The sequence below is a fragment of the Xiphophorus maculatus genome, chromosome 5 (genome assembly GCF_002775205.1).
Source record: "Xiphophorus maculatus strain JP 163 A chromosome 5, X_maculatus-5.0-male, whole genome shotgun sequence".
Taxonomy (NCBI): domain Eukaryota; kingdom Metazoa; phylum Chordata; class Actinopteri; order Cyprinodontiformes; family Poeciliidae; genus Xiphophorus; species Xiphophorus maculatus.
Window position 1 is genome coordinate 21,023,939 of NC_036447.1, and position 23,596 is coordinate 21,047,534.

General features: G+C 39.6%; 1 protein-coding gene across 1 annotated transcript; it reads right to left on the reverse strand.

Annotated features, from left to right (window-relative positions):
• Positions 1 to 1,593: 1,593 nt before the first annotated feature.
• LOC102224699 (fibroblast growth factor 8b) lies at positions 1,594 to 8,705 on the reverse strand. Its single transcript, XM_005810337.3, has 5 exons — positions 6,304 to 8,705; positions 6,143 to 6,179; positions 5,420 to 5,600; positions 2,573 to 2,679; positions 1,594 to 2,406 (listed from the first exon to the last, which is right to left on the reverse strand). The coding sequence occupies exons 1-5, from the start codon at positions 6,360 to 6,362 to the stop codon at positions 2,110 to 2,112; spliced, it is 681 nt and encodes a 226-aa protein (XP_005810394.1). The 5' UTR covers positions 6,363 to 8,705; the 3' UTR covers positions 1,594 to 2,109.
• Between the last annotated feature and the right edge of the window lie 14,891 nt (positions 8,706 to 23,596).

Below are 23,596 nucleotides of genomic sequence, written 5' to 3' on the forward strand. Positions count from 1 at the left end.
ACTCCGCTTTCACTGATGCCCTAGTAAAACACTCCGGACACACAATGCTTTATGCTTGTTTGTTCAGAGGTCACGGGTACGACGACGTCTCATTTGTGTTAAATGAATTCCCTCATGTTGTTTGCACGCAGTTGGCCACCCTGACAGCCATCACACAAGCTTGTTTCACCGTTTCCTGTTAAAACACACGTCGGTTGAAATGCTGCAGAAACTGTAAAACAGAAATAAATTCAAATCGGTGAAATTATATTTCCAGTTGCCTTGCACTGCCCATTTGATGAAATAAATATGAAATAAAATTTTTTTTATCTCTTTCTTTTAAAAGAAAAAAAAAAGTGCAATAGAAAAAAAAAAAAGACAAATTGGTATTTTTCCCCACTGCATATTAAAGAAGTACAATCGGTTCGACTGAAGATGCTTAAACAGTGGATATAAAAAAAAGCGGTAGTGCTGTTTAAATGGGACAATGGCACTTAAATATAGATTGTCCCAACCTTGTGATTCCTTGCATTTTTCACCGCTTGTCCAAACCCAGAAAGCAAGTGCAAAAAGCAGAGACAAAACCACAGGTCCTCTCTCACCATTGTGCTTTGTCTTCTTCCAGATGGAAAGGACAGGACACAAGAAAACATTTAAACCAGCCAGTCCTGTTGTTTTGGAAATTCTGTTGGGGGACTTTTTTATTTTATTTTATTTTTTATTTGTCAAACCCTGAAGTGACAAAACAGCATTTGATCACATTTCATTAGGGGATGGTCCAGCTTTTCTTTTTTTTTTAAATATTGAGTTGAAGTAAATAGTTACCACACAGAATACTACTTAAATAGGTTATAGTTTGTGGTTGTAAGTAGACAGAAAGTGGAAAAAGTCCATGGTCCTGCAGCAGGAGGCACAAACTTAACAAATTTGACATCCAGCTCATGCTTGGTGAGAGAAGCCCAACTCCTCTGTTTAGGGTCTTCCTCTCCCCTGTCATTTGGCCTTTGACGGTCATGCTCAACTGCTTCTGGGAAGAGGGTTTCTTTCTTGCTTCCCTTTCATTCCCGAATGCCTCTTCCCAGCCATTCCCCCTCTTTCAGTTGATGCCACATTTTGCCACACAGGCCCTGGTGCTTCCCCCCACCCCCCACCCCCCACCCCTCAGCTTCCTCTCTGCCACCCCTCCCCCTGTGTGACTGGCTTCTTTTTGATAACTGACCCCTCCTCGTGTTATTATTCGAACCCACTATTGTATAACATGCCCTTTTATATGAGGTCCCACAAAGGGCCCATTTGATCAGAGGGTTACGGTGTGCGATCGTGAGAAATGCAACTACATGGTGGTAACCTTTGTTTGAGCCAAAATGGTGGGCTGACCTCATCGCTTTTAATGCATAGCTCAGACCATTCAGGCCCAAGTCTCACTTGCTGAGCACATTGAATTCAGTAGCCTGTCACAGATATTGCCCCTCAGTTATCTAGGTTTTCAGCTTGAAGAAGACGAAGAAAAAAAAACAAAAAAGCAACAACTTTTTTTCTTTTTTGGGGGCTTGGAGGAGGCTGGTTGGTATGCTAGCTTCTAGTTTCGAAAACAACCACAAGAGAGCACACAAGCAGCTTACGAAACTCTTTAGTGGTTTTAATATACACTCTACAATAAATATATCCATCCTTTGATGTAATTTACATTTTTACAGTAAAAATATATCCTTATATGTAGAAAAACAAAAACAGGTTACATAATTCTCCGAGAGAGCACGTCGACTGAGAGATGCTGTAACCACAGATAGCTGCCACGTCTAGCTTCACTTTTTAACATTCTTTTTAACGCTGAGCTGGCTAACGTCTAACTCATCATGAGATTTCTTTGTCTTTTTTTTTTGAGCTCTCCAGAACGTAAAATGCCCTGATTTAATAGCCAAAGATACGGGGAAATCTTGCTACAGTCTGTAAATAACTAGCAGATTAGATAGTTTACATAAAACCCAGTAACCAAGAAGTACGTAAGAAGTCCAGAAATGAGGCAAATAAAAAAAAAAAAAAAGAAAAAGTGTGTGGGCACTTGAGTTCACACCATGCTTTCTCTTGAAGTGGTTCTTCTGTGTTGTTCCTCTTCAGTGGTTTCGGTCCTCAGCGTCCCCCAGAGCGCTGGTGATGGGAATGTTTAGTCCGCCTGCTGAGAGGCTGCACGGGGACGGGCAGAGGAAGGACGTCGAATGGCCTCCTGTCGCTCAGCAAGTGGCCCCTCGGAAGACGCTTCATGAAGTGGGCTTCCCTCTGGTGCTGCTTGGTCTTCGAGGCCTTCCTCGGGCGGCCCTTGCGCGTGAAGGCCATGTACCAGCCCTCGTACTTGGCGTTCTGCAGGGCTGTGTAGTTGTTTTCCAGGACGATCTCGGTGAAGATGCAGTCCTTGCCTCGTCCTTTTCGCTGGGGGAGAAAAAAGCGGAGAGGTTGAGCTTTTTAGGGAGAGCTGAAACATCATCTTCAACTTCCACAAGTTTTCGCTGGCTGGCTTTATATGTGTCCCAACGACGTGTAAGAGCCACAGTAAAAGAAAAGCATTCAACATGTTGCTTCATTAAGACCAAGCCACCTTGCCAATCAGCTTCCCTCTCTTGTTCATGCATATGTAGTATCCCGTCTTCACTCCTTTGATCCGAACGCGACTCCCAAAGGAATCTGTCTCCACTTCCAGCTTAGCTGCACAGACAAAAAACAAGATGACAAGATGAGCGTGATACAAATGAAGCAGATTGTTACAGCCCAAGTTGTTAAAACGACATGAATCCTCTCTTTATCTCCCATAATCCAGCAGCCCGCCTTTAACAAGCAGCATCAAGGGCTTCCAAAATAGCATCAAATGACAGTGATTTCACATGGCCTGGCTGATGCCGAGGGCCCGTCAGGCTCTGTGCTCTGTGGGCCAGCTCAGACGGGGATAAAGGACAGTGAGAAATACTGTGGTCAGAGGGACACAACCACAAGTGCGGTGCAGCGGTCTGGGTTTGGGCTGGTTTATGGGAGCGACTCCCACCCGGAGGGTGCAGCCGAAACGAGCAGGGCAGACCTCTCTCTGAGAGCCTGAAGAAGGCTTAAAAAGTACACCAACGAGAGAAGTGAAGAGAAAGATGCGAACTTTAACCAGTGCTTATGAATTGAGTCATACATTGACTTGCAAGGCAATAAAAATTACCCATAAAGTCGAAGTGGGTAGGAGAGAGCAGCTGGAAGGATGGAGGTGGGAAGATGGGTGGAAGCAGGGCCAGGCCAGGGTTTCTCTTAGACCCTGTGTGGAATTTAATAAGGGATCAACCTGCTGTTAAAATCATGCTTAACCTTGCATAATCTTTTGTACCATTTTCAAATCTTTTTTTTTTCTCTGAACTAGTTGAGCTGGCAGTCAACTTTGATCCAGACTCAAAAAAAGAAAAAGTCAAAAAGGAGGGGTCAAGTTTAATTGATTTGATCTTAAGACTTGTTGTTTAACAAGTACATCATGCAGGGAACCTGACCTCAGATCAGACACAAGCTTTAAAAATAATTCAGGTACATTAGCAGTGTCACATTTTGTTTTTTTTTTTACAATAAGGCTCCCACATGCAGTGCTGTCAAATGACAAACAAATTATTAATAAACTATTAATGAGCATTAATGGTACATTAGTTAATTTCTTTTTAGCGGGATTAAATTTCACCAATGTCTTATATTGAGACATCAAATGCTGAGACGTCCTTTAACTCTACTTTCCTGTTGCTTTTCACCTTTTCATGATCTACAGTCTCTCTATTAAATAAGCCTGAGTAGGTTGTTTATAAACACATCCAACTAGCAGTTTGGGAAAAGAAAACATTTTAAAAATGTGTGAAATGGTGAAGCAAATTAATTAAATAACTGTATATGACTGTAATATTAACACACTGGACTAGGAAAGGTAGCCTTATAACATTTATAAAAATCTAGCAGTAATAGAAGTTAAGATGACATGTTTTAGGCTTTGCAATGAAAAAAAACACAACATGAAAAAAACAAAACAGTTTGGTACCGTACATAGGAGAGTCCAGTTAAATACTCCCCTTTGGGCAACATTCGTCTCCTCTTTGGCTCTTCGCTAATGCGCTCCAGACGCTTCTTAATGGTTCATGAGCTGTATTCATTATAATTAACAATTTGTTCTGTAATTATTTGTTAACCATCGTAGGTGTGCTCTATAACAGTATCATAAAATGTTGTCCGAAAGCAGTAAAGAAAATTGTCTTAAATACGCAACTCTGAAAATATGCTCATAACAGGAATAAAGGAAACATTTCAATCAATAGGGATTCCTGGATTAAGAACTAAACTGGGAGAGAAAGCGTTTGGGTTTTCAGCAGCGGGTGTGTTTGCATATATTTACTCTTACACTGTGCAAAAGACAGGGCGTCGGCTACTGCTACTTGATTAGAGAATTTGTTCACCCATAACAATTTTTTTTTCTCTTGTGCATAAGCACAAGAGATACCGCCCTGAGCAGTGAGACATATCAACATGAAAAATGGCTGTTTGATCTTTGTATTTAAGCTGCATTGCTGATTTCTTGGCCACGTCTATCTTGCAAAGAGACAGACATATCTTTGTATAGAAATTAATGAACGAATGAGTAAATGAGAGGATTAAATAAGATGTCTGCAGGGTTAAACTAAACAGTTAAACAGTTTCTTTTACTGTTTAAGCCACCAAGTGAGAAAAAAACACCAAACACAAAGAATGTTTACTGTTTTAAATCACTTCTAAAATAAAAGGCCTCATTTTAGAAAATGAAATGATTTTACTTTAATCCGCAAATCTAAAATTATTAGGACAATTTTATTTAAAGCATATTAATTGCTTATATGGCTACAGTCATAATTATTTGACATTCATAATGTGTAATGTGAAAATTCAAAAGCTCTTGGGTGCCCCCTGTTGGCCTGGGGGCAAAAAGCAGGAGCTTAGTTCGCTTATGTCTCAGACCTGCTCTACTACCCAAAAAAAACAACAAAAAACAAAAAAGAAAAACTCAGCTGACTTCAAGAACAAATCTTCATTTAAGGATTAACACAGTTTGTCCATAAACAGAGGACTTTCATTCATTCATTTATTCATTCACTATCAGTTTGCTGTTTAACAACAGAGTGTAAAAAAAAAACCCCAACTCAGTTTAAACATTTTTATTGTTTGAAAAAAATGTCTCGCATTATGTTTACTTTGATGTATATTAATGAGTCTTCTTTACGAAGCTGCATTTTTTAAACAAATATTACCGGAGAGAATATTCACCTTAATTTTTTTGCCCCCCCCCCCAAAAAAAAAGTAAGAAAAAAAACATAGCAGTGTGTTATTAAACGAGGATTAATTGGTACAAAGTTGATGTTACGATACACACATGTCTTCTGACTGGTCATTATATAGTGTGTCTACCTACCGTGCACCGCGCCGTCGTCCCCGTTAGCATTGACCCGCTTGTTGGCCAGGACCTGGACGTGCTTCCCACTGGTTCGGCTGTACAGCTGGTAGGTTCTGGTCAGTCTGCGGCTCATGCGGTCCGACAGCCGGCTCTGTTCGGTGACGTGCTGCTTGAAATTAGGAGGCGACTGCACAGTGTCCTACCGAGAAAATATGAAACATGTGTCATATCACAGAATTATTATTATGCATTTATTTTATCCCGATAGCTGCATCACTCTGCCGTCTAAACATTGATTTATGGGTGGCCTGTTTTGGAGACGCGTTCACTTTGATAGGCTGGTTTTTTTTTTTTTTTTTTTTTTTTTTTTTTTTTACCACCGATGATCTTTCACCTTTTCATGACTTCTTCTTATCCCCCCCTCCGCCCCTCCTTGTGCTCTTTTCTTTTTTCGCCCTCATCATTTCAACCGTCCTGCAGCCACATGTGTTTTAACAATTACCTTTTAGGCTGCAGCTTAACATTTTTCAAGATGTTTGAATAGTTGCCAACAGCCATAGCGCTCATAATAAAATGTTTTCATTGTTACTGCAGCCTGTTGAAGGGAGTTGCTACTTGCCGTTAAGTCATCGGCCAGGTATCTTTTTTTAAGTTTTACTCAAATTAATAACAACTTTATGCAGCATAATTGTTTTTTTTTAAAATAATAATAATTATTATTGAACTGGAAGTGGGAGTTACCTGTGCGTAAAAGCAAAGCGCCGCGAGCTGGAGAAACCTGCGGCATAAACAGCAAATAAAATAAAAAAAAATAAAATAACAGTTTTTGCACCAAAAAAACAAACAAACCAAAAAAGTCAAAGTAAAACATGCTAGAATCTGCTAGCGGCTCCAACACTTACAGATAACCTAACCTCGATGTTCTCAGCCTCATCCTGTAATAGTTCAAATATTGCTTCATGAATACTTCGCTGATTCGGCTTTGGATGCCCTCAGAAATACCATTCCTGTAGATGGATGCCTTCGGCTGAGTTTGAATTAACCTCCTTGTTGCGCACCGAAAGCCAAACCCATGACAATTAAGAGATCCAGAACTGTCAGGAGTTCCGACGCAGGTCCTCTCCGCAGTCAGGAGGGGAACGTCTGGGAGAGTTAAAAGGCGCTGCCACGCTAATCCAAAAAGTTAAGTCTTGTGAAGAGCGTCGCTGTCAGCCCAGCTCCTCCATCAAATCCTCATTGACTCATTCAGTTGTTCAAACAATGACGTTTTTGAACGCAGAAATTAATCCCTCTTTATCGCTCTCGAAGAGTGACGATCGTCAGTTTTACGAACGGATTTCTGCGCGTCATGGAGGAGATGCTTTTCCCCCCCCCCCTGAAGAGTGCGGTCATTTGTGAGGAAAGATGATGCGCGCATCTCCTTAAAAAGTGGCAAACAAAGTTGCCTTGGCTGTCAATCTATACGTGCGGATTGTAAAGTCCCTTCGTCCCCAGTCTTCCACCCACACGCGTGTTCCTTCTTTTCTTCTTCTTCTTTTTTTTTTTTTTTTGCGGTCGCCTCCAGTCCACATACAGCATCTGTCTCACTCTACATTTAAATGCTTTAACTTGCGGGAAAGTCAATATCCTCGGCGAGAGCAGGCGGAGCGTTCAGACTGGAGCCAAGATGAAACTGAATCCTTGTTAGGACGTTCAAGCCTGCAACGATCCGCGTGCGAATCCTTCAACAGTTCACACGGAGGGACTCGTTCATCTGTACAGGTGCATCTCAGTAAAATTGGAATGTAATCAAAAAGTGAATTAGTTTCAGTAAGTCAATTTTAGAAAACGTGAAACTCATAACTGGACTTGTTTCAAGCAGATTTATGTGTTTCAAGTTATTGTCAATCTAAAAAAAAAAAAAAGAAAACCTTCAAAAACAAAGTTGTTTTTTTTAAACAAATTAGAATATTATTAGAATTTAAATATTACATTAGTCAAATAAAAGAAGTATTTTAATCCAAAATCTCCTTCCTAAAAAAAAGATGTCTATGTATTCTATACAGTAAACCCCCTCAGTACCTGGCCAGAGGTATTTTGAGTGGAATTACTGCCTTAATGCAACATTGTTGTGCCGTTATAGTGGCCATTCAAGCACAGTGATAGCACCGTCATCAAAGCAGGTGTTAGTACTTTGGGCAGCGTGAGCAGGTCCTGCAGGAAAATACATTTAGTGTCTCCATAAAGCTGGTCAGAAGAGGAAAGCTTGACGTGTTTCCTGGTAGCCGACTGCTCTGCCTTTACCTGATGAAACACCGTGAACCAAAACCAGCCGATGACATGGCTGCTCAAGTCATCCGCTGGCTTTGGAAGTTTCCCACTGGACCTCGAACGACCTGGATCTTGTGCCTCTAAACTATTTTTCCTTTACACTCTCAAACCTCGATTTAGAAGCAAAATGTGACCGCTTTAGACTGCTGAGCATAAGTTCAGTTCTTTTTCTCTTTAAGACACTTCTGAGTTTATCTTGGGTTCATTAGTTGCTAACCTACAATGAAGCCAATTATAGCTCATGTTATTTTTGTTGCTCAAGTTCTTTTTCTACAACACTTTTTCCTTCCTCTCAACTTTCTATTAATATGCTTGGATGTCTATGAGCTGCCTCGTCCTTAGCAATAACCTTTTATGGCTTATCTGCCTTGTGAAGGGTGCTGATGGCTGTCTGCTGGACAAGTCAACAGTCTTTCTTGTCATTGTGTAGGCCGTATCTTGACATGGAAGGAGTTTGGTTCTGCTATGTTACTTTTGTGTTGAATTCCTTTTCTCTTTGGACTTATTTTGCATTTTGGTAGATCCTTGTGTCTACTAATGCTCTGTTTAGATATTGGTGTCGTTCCTTTGTTCATGTTACATCACCTGTGTGTCTTGGTAATGGCCGTTTTGAGCTATCAGAACTTAGTTGCTTGGTTCATGCTTCTCAATGGCTGCAAGACTTTTGTATTAATTCGACTCACCTGATGCTGGTCCCATTAATCACCCTCCTCAGAATAAATACTCCTCTGCTCACTCTTCCCTTGTCCCTTCGACTGCAATGCCGTTCTTTCCCCCAGTGTTGCTGGTTTACTCCTCATTGGTTCCTTTTTGTGCCTATGGATAACCTTTGGGTACTTAATTTCAACTATGAAATATTTTAAACATGGCCATGGCATGACTTTTCAGTTTATGTTAATGTTTTTTTTACCTGAAAAACCAAGTTTCATCTAAAGTGACAAAATGTGAACGCCTGACTTGGATCACTCTGTGTGTAAGGAATCTACTGATTCCACAATTTGAAATAAATGATTGAAATATGTGAAGTTTTCAGTGACATTCGTTCCTATCAGTTGGACATGCACATGATAGACATGTAATGAGTCTAAGACACTTTCTGCTGTTTCTGCATTTAAAGGCAGGTTAGATAAAAAGACAACATATATATATCCAGCCATTATTCCCAATCACATTAATCTCATTCAAGTCCAGAATTGCAGAACACTTTGTTTTCTATCAGCACATGGAAAAATTCCCTGGCATGTACTTAAGAAAATCTACAGTTACATTAAATTATTCCCTTACTGCAGGTTAGAGGTTGTTTGAGGGGGGAGGTCTCTCAGGACAGACCCCAACATACTTTTTTTCATCTTACATATTTAAGTAATACGTATTCCATGTGAACACATGAAGCACCATGGTTTTCACATAACATCTGAAGCCGTTTTTCACATGCTCTCTCGCTCACAAACACCCCTCAACGACTGCTTTAGGTCTCGGGTTTGAGCCTGAAAACCTCGTCCGGGGCCTCAAGTGCTACTTTCACAGCATGGTTTCCATCTGATACATCATGCAGTTAAACTGTAATTATTCTTCGTGACAATAGAGGCGCAGGGTTTCCTTTTGACCGCTGCATGTTTGCACAACAACGGCCGCTGTAAATAGCTTCCTGTCGGTGAGTAATTAATACATTTTATGTACATGGCACCTTACAAAGATGTAAATCACAAAGTTCTTTAATGAAAAAGAGAATAAATATTGAAGTGTAATTTAGAAGACAAAAACCAGATCAATGATAAAGGTAATAAAATAGAAATATAAAGTGACATTCAACTAAATTTCAATTTGAATAAAGAGTGTATTCAAGATAGCGCAAAAAACAAAGGAAAATCATTCAACAGTCGACGTGCTACAGTCTGGAGAGAGTGACCCCTTTGGGTTTTATGCTTTGGACTATGATTAGAGTTTGGTTTGAGGACCTAAGGCCTCTAGCTGGAGTGTGTCTTTGTCTTTGACAGTTAAGTTAAATGGGAAGGTGCTTGACCTTGCATTCAGAGTCTTGAAAGTTAAGGTCAAGATTCTAACATTAACTGTAAAATGAACCGGTAAGCCAATGTAAAGACATTAAAACAGGAGTGTCATAAGCTCTTCTGCTTCTTCCAGTTAAAGAGTCTCGCTCCGCAGTTCTGGATTAACTGAAGGCGATCAAGGTTGCTTTATGTTGATGTATGTGAAAGTGCAATGCAGTAGTCTAGACAAAGGGAAATAAAAAGAATGGATGTTTTTGCAACAAACTTATTTGTTAGGAAAGATTTTTTTGAATAGTGCAAACAATTCAGACTAGTAATTTTGTAGCCTAACTATTTTCAGCTAGATTCGCTATTTCTTCTGTGCTCTGTCTGGACTTTCTCCCTTTGAAATGGATTTCTCTGGTAAAATTTCAACCGGGCCAATCAGCGAACAGAAATTGTGAATGATGGATGCTGTTTTACAATTGTAGTCCTCCTGTAGTTTTAGCAATGGCAACGGAGGAAGTGAACAAATCCATTTAGTCCGTGTTGGACACACTTCCAAATATTGAAGTGTGTTAGCAATAACCTTTTATGTCTTATCTGCCTTGTGGAGGGTGCTGATGGCTGTCTGCTGGACAAGTCAACAGGCTGTGGCAATAACAGCCACCTCCTGTGGCTCAGCACTTCTTGCTTCACAGAGGATGGTTGCTTACAGTGCAGGCAATTTCTGGTAAGCTTTACAGTGCTGAATTGGTGCATTACCTATGTCACGGCCAAACATTAACCATTGGGTAAAATGTAAAACTTTAACAGAGTCCACACCTCCAGGAAGCAGTCGTTTTTCCAACCCTTTGGACATGGAGCTGGTTTCTACCAGGCTAGTAATTTTGAGAAATCGACTGGTAAAAACATGAACATTTCTTAAGTTTGACTAAATGACAGAAGTCAAGTGACCAATGTGTTGCCTGAGTAGAGGTACATCTGTATATTCAGTACACCTAAATATCATCTGCATAAAAGTGACATGAAATAATAATTAAAAAATCAAAAGTACAGTAATAAAATTAGTCAAAAATAAAAATATGTGCCACATATCAGATCAACACTCTCATTCTGTCATACTCTTTGAAATAACACTTTTAGCTTACTGTTACACTGAAATAGTCTCACATCAACAACCTGGTCATTTTCTGCGCCCACTTTTGTACCCGGTCTTAAGGAGTAAAGAAGAATATTGCATGCAACACTTCCTTAAGGTCCTCTGGTTTTTTTCCTAAACAGATAAGTTACATAACAAGTACAGAAAATGAATATTGGGAAAACACTTTTACTCTGATATCAGTGAAAAGTTGAATACAGTTACTGGTGCACAATTCAAAATCCAAGAAATAATTCGCCGAACACACAAAAAAGGCGTAATTTCTGCTAACTATCCAAGATGTGGTGACACCAATCATTTCTAGCAACATAAGTGTCACAATATGCACTTTTTTCTTAATCAGGGCAAAAATATTACAGCAGAGATCTACAGACGCCAAGCCTTAAATGCGATTATTGTCCCTTTGACTCCGATTTGTAAAGCTTTATAAACGCAGGCTCTCACCCTCCATGTGTGAACATGATGGGAAACTGCTGCACAGAGAGGCAGTATAAGAGTAAATTACATTACATATATAATTATGAGAGTTTGTTCAACATCTTAGCTGTAAATCAGTCATTTTGGCCCATGCTGGAGACTTAAAGGGTGAAAATGGACTGGCTTATTAGTTCCAGCGGGACACTGCAACAAGTGAATTCGCCATATGGAACAGTTCAGCACTTTGTTTTAATCCTGTTTGAAGCAACAATTAAAATATCTTGAAATAAATTCCACGTGAATGCCATTAAACTTCAAAAGCGCACACTTATCGGACTAAAAACAAATTATGCAAAGAAATTAGTCAAAAGAAACCTGGAAGCTTTAGATTAATCATCTGTTCAGAAACTGCTGTTGCAGCTTCATATTAAATGATTCAGACAGAGTTTTCTGTTTTAGGGTTAGACCAACTGAGACTTGAGATAATATGACATTTATTGTTTTCTTAGCTGCATATTAAGTCAGACTATTTTATATGCCAGTGTAGGCTGCGCAAATTCTGCTTAACACTTAGCAGGTGTGACTATTCTGTAACGAATGAAAACTCCTGGTGCCTTTTGCTGACTTAAATCTCCGTCATTTCTCAGAACGTTTTTAAAAGTACTTATAAATATTCTGATAACTATTGTTATTTCAATTCCCAGACTTTTAATTCACTGGCAGGAGCCCACACATTTAGGTCAAGTGTAGAGAAAATCCTGAACAGATTTTAAAATTCAGACGGTCATGATGATGTGATGTAGAGTTCAGATAGTGAATCTACATCATAGTTGGAATAAGGCTGACTCTTAATCGGCCATCTTTGCCCCTAACATACACCCAATCTTTTTTGACCAGTCAACTTCAAAACAAACTATGACAGGTCTTAAAAACAGGCCTTAAAAACAGCTGCACTCTTCTGTGTGGAGCTTATTTCTATGGAAAGATTTAAAGTCAGGGATTTTCAATGTCAGCGAGGTGTTTAGAAATTAAATCAGCTGTAAAGTTTATAGAAGCTTCAAGAAAGGAAACTGTATTATCTGCAGAGGCATGTCATTGTTTAGGCAGTCTGGCACCAACAGGGTCGGTCTTTCGTGGAACATGCAGAATTTAAAAATGTCAGCATTTAGGAATCTCGAGACTGCAGAGCTGTGCGACACCTACTGCTCACTCTCCAGCATAAACATTGTGCCAATATGAGTGTCATCCTTTGTTCCATCCATTTTCTGTTCACCCTTTGTCCCTAATGAGGTCGGGAGGGTTGCCGGTGTCTATCTCCAGCCACGTTCCGGGCGAGAGGCGGGGTACACGCTGGACAGGTCGCCAGTCTGTCGCAGGGCAACACAGAGACATACAGGACAAACAACCATGCACACACTCACTCACACCTAGGGAGAATTTAGAGAGACAGTCATGTTTTTGGACTGTGGGAGGAAGCCGGAGTACCCGGAGAGAACCCACGCATGCACAGGGAGAACATGCAAACTCCATGCAGAAAGACCCCGGCCGGGAATCGAACCCAGGACCTTCTTGCTGCAAGGCAACAGTGCTACCAACTGCGCCACTGTGCAGCCTCTTTTGTTCCTAAATTGATAATTAATTATTGTTTAAAGTGAATAATTAAACATTTTTTACACCTTCAAAACGCTGAAGCATTTTTCTCCAATGTTCTGACAAGATGTGTTCAAATATGTGATGATATGGTGCACATCTAGGTTTTGAGGAGTGAAAATCAGTTTCTTGTAAAAGAGTAAATAACATATATTGGAATTTTTAGTTGGATTTTATTTGTACAGATTCCTACATCTAATAACTTGGTGATTTTGTTTTTGCTTTAGTAGATTTACAGTAAAGAGAGAGAGAGATACAGCTCTCTACGTCTTTCCTTTTGAGTCAATCACTGATTTATTTCACAGTTTTGTGTATACAATTAAATTAGTTAATTTCTTCAAAAATACAACATATGTAAATATATTTGAAATGTAAATAACTATGCACAAATTGAAATCAGAATTGACTAAATTCAGTATCGTCAGAGAATTACAAAATTGAAGACTGGCCAAAACATTTCCAATCAGTCCATTTTCAGGTTAGATTGTCTCGAATAAGTCATTTAGCTGAAAAGAAGGCAGGAACAGCTCTAGGTCAAATATCTGATCATCCTGGGAACAGAGAAGCAACTTTATTGGACTAGTTCTAAATATGCTTCACAAATACCAAATTAGAAAAGATGTAACATACTGGATAAAACAGGCTCCATTTCACACTTTTTTTTTTAACATGTGGATGATTGTAAGCTTTCATGTTGAGATGCACCATAATCAGGTGACAAAAACAGAAACTGATGAAGTTGTTTTTATTTTCAATATCGGTGCCCTTCTTATTTTACAAAGGGATTAAAAGTGCAGTAAAGTGCATTTGTTTGGAGAGCATTTAAATTACCTTTCATAAACTTTTCTTCACTTTATCCTACTCTACCTTAGTGAGATCCTGTTAATCAGCACTGACTTGATGCTAACAGGCTCTGACCCACATTAACACCTCAGTTTTTAAAACCAGCCTGGAAACATTTGGTCCTGCTCTGCACGCCCTGCAAATCCTCTGTTCAGCAGTCATCAACAACAGCCACTCATAATTTAGAAAAGCTTCAGTCTCTGCGAACGCAAGAGCGGCCTGTCAGGAAAGTTTAGTTAAAATTCTCCAGACTGAACATGAAAGGTTGCTGCTGAAACCTGATCAAAAGCTATCATTTTTTCCCCCTCTTTGCTTTGTTACATACCTAACTGTCGGCTGCTTGGATCCTCCAGCAAGAAGCTTTTTGGCCGCTTCAAGAGGAGAGTTGAAACAGGACCAAGCTTTGCCCAGATTTTTTTTTCTTTTCTATTAGCCTCCTAGTTTATCTCATTTGAATCCTAATTTGTTCATAAAGTCTTACATTGACTATCATTGAACACAAAACGTCCCAGAGAAGACCACAGCTACTAGTTCCCCAGGTCAATGGAAATGGTGAATAAAAGTAAAAGAAAATCAGCAAATAGTAAGTATGGGCGTGTTAGGCTGGGAGGAAAATGTGTGATGGTGTAATTCACTCAGTGTCCTCTGCTAGTCCTTCTCTTTGCCCAAACCTCAGTGGCTTTTGAGAAGAAAATCTCTCCAACCACCTGTTGTAATTATGCGCTGCTGCTTTGTTGCAACAACCTGAACCACATAATGGGCCTCAAACCACATCACCTCGACAGCAATTTACCTTGAGCTGGCCCGGGAGTGTGCTGGCTCACATCCAGTGCGTCACAGAAAGTCACAGTTTGTTTCTTGCGCAGGAGGAAGTGGAAGACGGCTGCACCGATGAGCCTGAAACATTTCAGGTCTTTGATATAATGTTCACCCAATTCTGTCATATCTAACAGACAGACTAAATTTTTAGTCCAATGCATTTTCATAGCTGGGTTGGGAGTTGTAAGTAGTTGTCAATATTTTATGACCTACATATAATATTTTCATTTTAGGAGAACAGCTGAGGATTGCAAGATTGTTAATCTCATTTTATTTGCTCATCTTTCATGCCCAAAAGTAATTTATCTCCACAGCATGTAAATTTGAACCCTTTAAATATCTGTATACATTAGATAGTTATAAAAAGTAAGTTTCAATCTTTTAAAATAATGTTGTAACCATGGCATTCACAGTGATGCAGAAGTAAGCACTGCCATCTTGAATTAGGTCTGGAATCCCTGCCTGGTGTGTTGGACAAAGAGTTTGCATTTTCTTCCCATTAATCAGATTACTCTGGGTAATCTGGCTTTCTCCACACTACACCAACATGACTGTAAGGGTATCTTTGTACTCTAATATTGGCCTTTGGTATGGGGAATAGACTGTGTGACTTATCCACTTCCTCTCACCCAAGGACTGGTGGAGAAAGGCACCATCCACTACCCTATAAGGATAAGCAGATACAGACAATGGATGGATGTTTTGTTTATTAAAAAAATGAATAGGTACAATTCTATTGCGTTTGTTCCGCAACCGGTGGGTTGCCAGTTCGATCCACTCTCTGTCCACCTATGTTGTTGTGTCCATCGGCAAGACACTTCACCCGTCTTGTCTCCTGGTGGTGGTCAGACTGCCACAAGGTGCCTGTGGCTACTGTCCAAAAGCTTTCCACCATCAGTGAATGTGTGAGTGAAGGCATGAATGACAGAATGTAAATCGCCATTTACAATTTTCCAGTTTGATGCTTCCATCACCACTGGTATCGATGAATGGGTACTTTGGTAGTTAAGGCAACTTTCGCCAATGTCCTTTAAGACTTGATCTTATCTGCAGTAGAGATCTTGACTACGGACTGTTCATACTCCATGTCCCCAAACTCTCTTGAGGTGATTAAAAAGCTTCTTGGTAGCAAGGCCCTGATGGTGGATGAGATTCACCTGGAGTTCCTTAAGGGGGTAGTTATCCTGGATTGGCAGATCTGGGTGGTGGTTGAGTGTTTTCCAATTGCAGCAGGATCACACTCCTAAGACACCCAGGTATGGTCTCGAAATACCACTTGCCACATGCCACGAAATACATCTTGCATTAATTAGTACCATGTACTTTTCACTGATTGATGAGTGTTGTTGTTGGTATAAAGTAGGTATGCCCTGAATGGGTCACTAGCCACAAGGCTAACACATAAACAGATAAGATGAATCATCATGACTCAGACTTTCAACCATGTCTCTCATCAGCCTAACATATTCTGTAGATTGGGGAGAAACTCGGAGTACCCAGAGAGAACCCACGTCAGAACGCTTCTGGTCAAGACTGGAACACAGAGACTTCTTGTTGCGAGGAAGAGCCACCATGCATCCCGCATTAGTAAATCTCTGTTAGAATCATCAACACCAAAAAAGTTCAGGCAGAATTCTGACTGATTTTTATGACTGAATTGGGTTTTTGGTCAGTTCCCATGTACGAATATTGAGTATGCCTATTGGGCACCGTAAAGTATCCATGAGAAAAAAAAATAGTTAGTCCTTCAATGAAATTAGCCAAAAAAGAAATTGGATTTCATTTACTCAAAACCAAGTTTTGCATTAAAATTTTGCCCTCAAAATAAATTTTTTGGGAGGAGAAAATAACTGTTTTTGTGATATACCATAGAAGTGAGGCTATATAAATGTGGGAAGGTGGAGAGGTTAGACATCACCTGGAGCGCTCCAGTCGCACACAGTGGTGGTTAGCGAAGACTGTGTGTGGGTGGTGTCGCTCTGCCGGAGCCTGAGAAAATTGTAGCAGTGAGAAAAGCTGGAAAATCCAGCATTCAAGCTACATCTGAAGTACCTATTCGTGTTTGAGTGGAGATCTTGAATAAGTCTCTAACTGGATGAAATGACTGTCTGGGAATGACCTCGGTGTGTAGAAGTGATTAAGGGACGCAGTTTTGCATAACGACTTTGAGCGCGGTGTTCCCAGTGACATTAAAGAAGTCCTGCTGAAGTTCTTTACCAGTTGTTGAGCACACTGACACTGTTTTTCAGTTTTTGCTGCTGTTTTATGTGTTCCAGCAATAACAGCATTATACACTCAGACTTATGGAACTTAAAAATATAAGTAATTTAGCTGGAAAACCAAAAAGCCCTGCAGTGGCTTCTCCATCAACATCTGGATGGAAAGAAGTATGTGTGTGAGAGAGCAGTTGTATGCCGTAAAACAAAGCTGCAACAGAAAGCTTGTCATTAGCTCAGTCTGAGCCATTTTGGATGTTTTCTGCTGAATTTAAACCCTTACCCACCCGCTTCAGCGTGACTTACTCTTGTAAACACATAGAAAGTAGCATTGAAAATGCTCTAACAAAGTCAATAAGAGCGGACATTGTTAACGTCGTGGGGTTGGTGCCCAACATCAGGTAACCTCTTCATAGTTCCTCACCTGTCTCTTCGTTCTTACAAATTGTCGCCATGATGCTCTTTTTCTGTCACTTTGTTCAAACTCTGCGTTTTCAAGTTTATCTTCATTTTTCTGCTCATTCTAGTGTAATCCTTCCCCCCACTCTTTCTGTCTTTCTGCCTTTATTTTTATTTCATGCGTTAGGCAGTGGACAGCCAGAGCAATGGCTTTACCAGACCTACCTGTAGGGCTGCTTAAGGCGGCTCTTTCATCTGGGCTCTGGAGAAAGAAGCCCCTGGCCCTAAAACAGCTGTGTGGAGCTGGGAGTGAGAGGACTGTGAAAAAAGGCAGAAAAGAAAGAAGGGAAATTCAGTGGTCTTCTGGGAATCCTGCCTCCGTATACCTCTTTGCTCCTTTTTTCCCCTTCTTTGTCTTTAAGTCCACCTTTCTCCGCCTCCTTCTTTCTTAATTTATATGTTATCATCACTGCCCAACAAAAGATTTGATTAAACTATTTTAAGCCATTTTGATTCTGTCTCCTGAGTTCAATCTGTCCTTCGGGCATATGAGCTTATTCTTCAGGTATATGCTTCTGGTATTATTTGTCTCTCTCTGATCAAGCTTATTTTACTTAAAACCAAGACAAAAAACCCAACATAATGTGCCATTTTATTAATATTAACACAAAAAGGTAATCTGGAGTACAGTGAATTTTAATGAGGGGGGTAAAAGAAATGTTAAAACAGGTCCATATATTGCAGATTAATTTGTTTAACAGTATTACTAGAAATACTTAAGTACCACATGTAATTTTGGGTACTTAAGCCCAAAACTATCCATGCATCTAATTGGATTAAGATTTGAATTTACCGTCATTAAGTCAAGAATCTGGTCACTCAAAAGATGACAAAAGCAGTGTAAAAAGAGTGCCAGTTTAACAATTGCTAATAAAATATCCATTTGTATGTCAAAAATGATCATCCCTAAGAAAATATTCATAGATCATCACAGCAATCAAAGCCTTCTCACAATTTCTGATCGGATTTTTGTTTATTTATCAGAAATAATTTTGATGAATTATGTCTGACACTGAGTTTTCTTGCCAACTGTGCTTAATTGTATGAGCAGACATTTTGAACCGACAGAGAACGCACAAAAAATAAAAACTGACGTACAGAATTTTCTTACCTGATTAACTTTATGCTCACAAACAACTCACACAGTTGCCGTGGGTGTCGGACTAATGACATCCTTTTTGAGGTAGCAGTTCTGCGGGTTGCAAGAACTGTATTGAGTCCCGCTACATTGGTAAAAGTAACCAACTATGAAATGAAATCCAAATGGATTTAATAACTGCATCTATTGACCAACATTTTGCTTCAGTATTTAGGAAAGAATGTTTCTTCCTATCTGACTAAATGTGGCAGAAAGGCTCTAATTTCTCCTATTCTTTGACAAGAGTCCTCATCTAGGAGTATAAGAATGTAAACCTAATGTTGCACAATAATACTAAGACTTTGTATGAAATATATACTTTCAATTGTAACATTAAAAGGGTAAGAGCAACTCAAAAAAATGAGGAATAATGAAAAAAGTGAACTAACTTCTGTATACTCTCTGTACATACTAACACACTTAATTGTAATAAGATTTTATTTTCCTGACTACTTCAATGTATTTTTTGTATGAAGGGTAATAAATCAGTTAGCAGTATATGTCATATAGAATGTAATAGCAATTCTGAGAAATTGCTTAACAGTCATGTAAAATCTATCAAAAATCCTCCATGAAAAGGTTTTAAAACAGCGCGATTCCAACTCATTGCTATTAGAAGAGTCAGATCGAACAATCTCCTTTTTGTCCAGAGTCTTAGAAGCCACTTAAAAATGGAGAATTTAATAGTAAGTCAGCACTTTGGTATTTCTTTTTGAATATTCCTACAGCGCTGGTTCTTCTTGCAGTTTAAAGCATTCTTTAGAGGATGTACAAAACTGATCCGTGAACTGCGTCTTTCTTTTTTTTCCGTCCATTTTTATCTTTCTTCCCCAAGAGAATCGGCAGACAGAAAGAGACTGCCAGACTTCAAAATCTCGAAGAACAGAGTAAGATGAAAAGATGAGAGATGTGGGAGGGAGGGCGACTCGACTGGCTTGGTATGGCAGGTAGCAGAGCGAGGAAACAGAAAGAAAAAAAAAGGCCGCTTTGAGGAACAGACGAAGAAGAAAGTCAGCAGAGGACGTGGCTGGTGTTGAGTGCTGTTGTGTTTGTTTAGTTCTCTTCAAAGGTAAGCCTAATTATTTTACCATGCTGGGCCTGCAGGGACTTCAGGATTCATGGCCTCCTTTCAGCTCCTATCTCCTCCGACTGAGTACTTAACCCTTCGTCTCCCACCAGCACTGAAAGGGCCGGTCAAGAAGCAATGTCATGTTCGGAGGAGCATAAGGACTATTAACTAAATACTTTGACTTTAAGAGCTGGATTTTATTCATTTGGAAATGTTTACTTGTTCTTTGCACATATAATGCTGTGAAAAAGTATTTGCACCTTACACATTTTTTCTGTTTTGGATTTTTATCGCACTGTTTCAGATCATTTAGCAAAGATAACTAGAGGAAATTCAAAATGCAGTTGCAGTCATTGCGCCATAAGCCTAACAACTGATTGTCCCCTCGATCGCAACAACTGCCATCAAACATTACTGACAATTGATAGTCCTCTGGACTTGATCAATCGTATACAAGTACAGACCATTTACCATTTGCTGGCGTTCTTTGGATCATTGTCTTGCTGCCTAACTCAAGTGTGATTGAGTTTGAGGTCACAAATGGATGGTCAAACCTTCTCCTTCAGAAGTTTCTGGTAGAGTGCAGATTTCATGATTTCATCAAACATGACAAGTAATTGGTGCTTTGCTACCTCTACTGAAGTAGCAGTGGAGATTATTGTCAAAATGTAACTGATTAATATTGATTCTTGACGACTGAATAAAGAATTGCAGGTGACAAAGAAATACAAATGGAGAACACGTGTAATGTCGATAATTTCCAAAATAAAGCAAAACTGAGCTGAAGTGAAGTGAACATGCAGATCTGTGTTGGAGTTAGCTGAGATCTGCAAGACTCAGACCGACGTAGTCGGGTTAGCAGTTGCCTGGTGATTGTTTCTCGGTTTATTCCCAAGGTAGACGGCAATGGAGAGCGATGGAGGGTGAACTTGACGATGAATCCAGGTGAGTGTCGTCATAGGAGCAGTGTGAGGAGCGGCAGTGACACTGGAAGCAATCAAGTGGTAGGAGGTGACGAGGAACCAGGAATCCATCAGGGGAGTCATCTGGCGTTCACCTTTGGGAAGCCGGTCCTCGAAACGTTGCCCCTGATTGTCACCTGATGAGCTCCAGCTGGAACCAATCCTGCCCCCCCCCCCCCACACACACACACAGAGGATGCATACAGCTCAGAGAAACCAGCAATGGTGTTCTTTTACTGAAATTCTGTCTTAGCTTTTTGCCTCTCTAGCATTTCAAAGGTGGCTCTTAAAAGCAATGTTTCAGAAGAAATATGCAACGGTTATAGAAGTTATATAAACTATCACCTTGCTTTATCGGCTCTTTTATATGTTTTTATCAATGTTAAGGTAGTCTTCTGCAACAGAATGGTTTTAGTCTTGTTATGTTTGTTAGGTACAAATTACAACATGCATGATGTCTATTCCTTTGTTGGACCCTACAGACTGCGAGCCAGTCAGAGGAGAGTTAAAAAGTAAACATTTAATGCAAAGAAAGTCTAGACTTACAGAAATTATTAAAACAGGAGGAAAATCAATCTACAGGTTGGGCTATAAGTTTCCATACATAGAAAAAAATAAACATTTTATATTGGGCAACCGTTTTTATTTTTGTGGGACTCTGTGTAATCGCTGCACGTCTTGTTCCACTTCATGGTTGATCTGCAACATTTCCAGTTTTCTAAAACTTAAAAATAAATTTTGCCACAGTGTCGTATGTGATGCTTATTCCATGTTTTCTGTTAAAGTTTTGTGCAGCCATGCGACCGCTTCCCAATCCAGCTATCAGTACAATTTCAATTCTTTGCTCATTTGCCAAATGCATCTTCTTGGGTATCTGAAGTATGAAAGAAATATAGATTCTACATTCTACTATGTATGGATACTTATGGCCCACCCTGTAGTTAAAGGGAACCTATTATGCTTCCTGGAACACGTTAGAATAAGTCTATGGGCTATAAAAAACATCTTTATTAAATTTTTTACACAAATTATTCTCCGATAATGAGATTTCACCTGCTCAGTTCTGCCTATCCTGCACTCCTATCACAATGTTCTGCTCAAGGGCTCTGTGACTTTTAATTAAATAAACTACACTCACACTTTATACATGTCAAACAGATGAACAATTGTACAGCGATACTTCTTTGACCCAGAGTCAGACCCAAAAGGAGAAATGGAGCCTTTTTAATCGAGAGGCTTTTGAAATGACTAATTTTCCAGATACTAAAAAACATTAACTTATTGCCAAAAAAACGTCAGTTTTTTTTTCTTCCAGCATTTGGACTGTTTCTAGAAACAGACCCAAATGGAAATACAAAAACATGCAAAAAGTTAATTTTGCCTAATGAATCCACTTTAAACCAAAGAGAACGTCGACACATTTTGACAAAATTAAAAATAAAAACAACATGATGTCCAGGGCAAATAAGCTTTCAACTTTTACACGTTAATTTGTCCATTTCGAGTGTGTTTCTGTAAAGAAAAATAAATAAATACTTAAATATAGGAATATTTTATTTACTTCATTTAGTGTCATACAGCTCTGGAAAAAATTAAGAGATCATTTAAAGTGGTCAGATTTTACTCTTTATAGGTAAATGTTTGAACATTGTTCTTTTATTCTGTGAACTGCTAACATGTTTCTGAAATTACAAGCAAATATTTTTTATTTGCAGAAAATGAGAAATTGTCAAAATAACAAAAACGCTGAAGAAGAAAACAAGTTCAAATTCATTTAGAAACAACAATAATGATGTTTTAACTCAGGAAGAGTTCAATATTTAATCAATATTTGGTGGAATAACCATGAGGGTTTCAATGGGCTCAGCATGTGGTCTCTTCACTTTTTACAGAGCTGTAGGTTAGACTGACAAGTATTACTAATTTGGATCCATTTTGGCATTTTGTGCCTATGTGAACAAACATGGTCAGGTTAATTGGTGTCTCTAAATTCTCCTTAGGGTGAGTGTAAGTGTGTGTGCATGGTTGTTTGCCCCGTCTGTCTCTGTGTTGCCCTGCGACAGACTGGTAAACTGTCCAGGGTGACCCCGCCTCTCGCCCAGAACGTTAGCTGGAGATAGACACCAGCACCTCCCGACCCCACTAGGGACAAGGGTGTTAGAAGATGGATGGATGGATGGATGGATGGATGGGTGAATAAACATGAATGTGAACATGTGTATGCTCCCAGCACAGCACAGCTTTACCTGTGAATTGATTTAGCAGGCGGTAAAATGGCCTCTCCTATTGTTCTGTCTCTCTGTTCTGTCACCAATATAAATAAACAGGACATAAATAATGAGTCTGAGCCTTACTGAGGTGCTGGTATGCAGGTAATCAGATTTTGTTTCTGTCACCAGGCCAGGCCAGGTATAGCTGTCTGTTCCTGTTTCTTTCTTTAAGCTAACAGGCTGCTCCCCTCTAAAGCCTCCATACATCTGAGTCCAATAACCAGGTTCGTCCACATGGCCGAGAAACCAGATTTCACTTTGTTTCAAGTTCTTTTTAATTTAGAAGTCACGGTAAACGCTCACATTTACTAGACGTTTGACACATTCATAACACATCTACGAACATGGAATTGACATCTGTGGAGCATACTTTCTCGGTACATCTGGACCGTAGCCGTTTAATTGTGACAGCTGTGACTCAGCTCACTGCATGCTTGTAGGAAATTTAGATAGATTGCACATTAACATAATTAACTCCGGGAGGATTAAATCTTCCAAAGAGTTATATATTTGCTCAGGACTCACTCGGCTCGCAGGAACAAAAGCATGAGGATAAAGAACAATGAAACCCACTGACTCCGTCAAATAAATTGTGCAGCAGAAATGGTGTCAGTGATCTTGTTTGCTCAGACCTGGCAGGCACACAGCAGATCAGTTTACATCAAATGGGAATGCCACTCACTATAGGAATTTATATGTGTTATTACTGTGGTCTAGACAGTCTTAGACAGATGTCATGGAGATGTCAAACTGGACCTACTCCATGAAGGGGGCTGAATGTTTTAAAGCAGGTGACAAAGTGCAAACAAAGAGGTGCTTATTTTTTCCCGGAAACCAATAATAATAAAAAAACATACACAAGCTTACCTTGTAATTGCGAATGCTTTCTTTT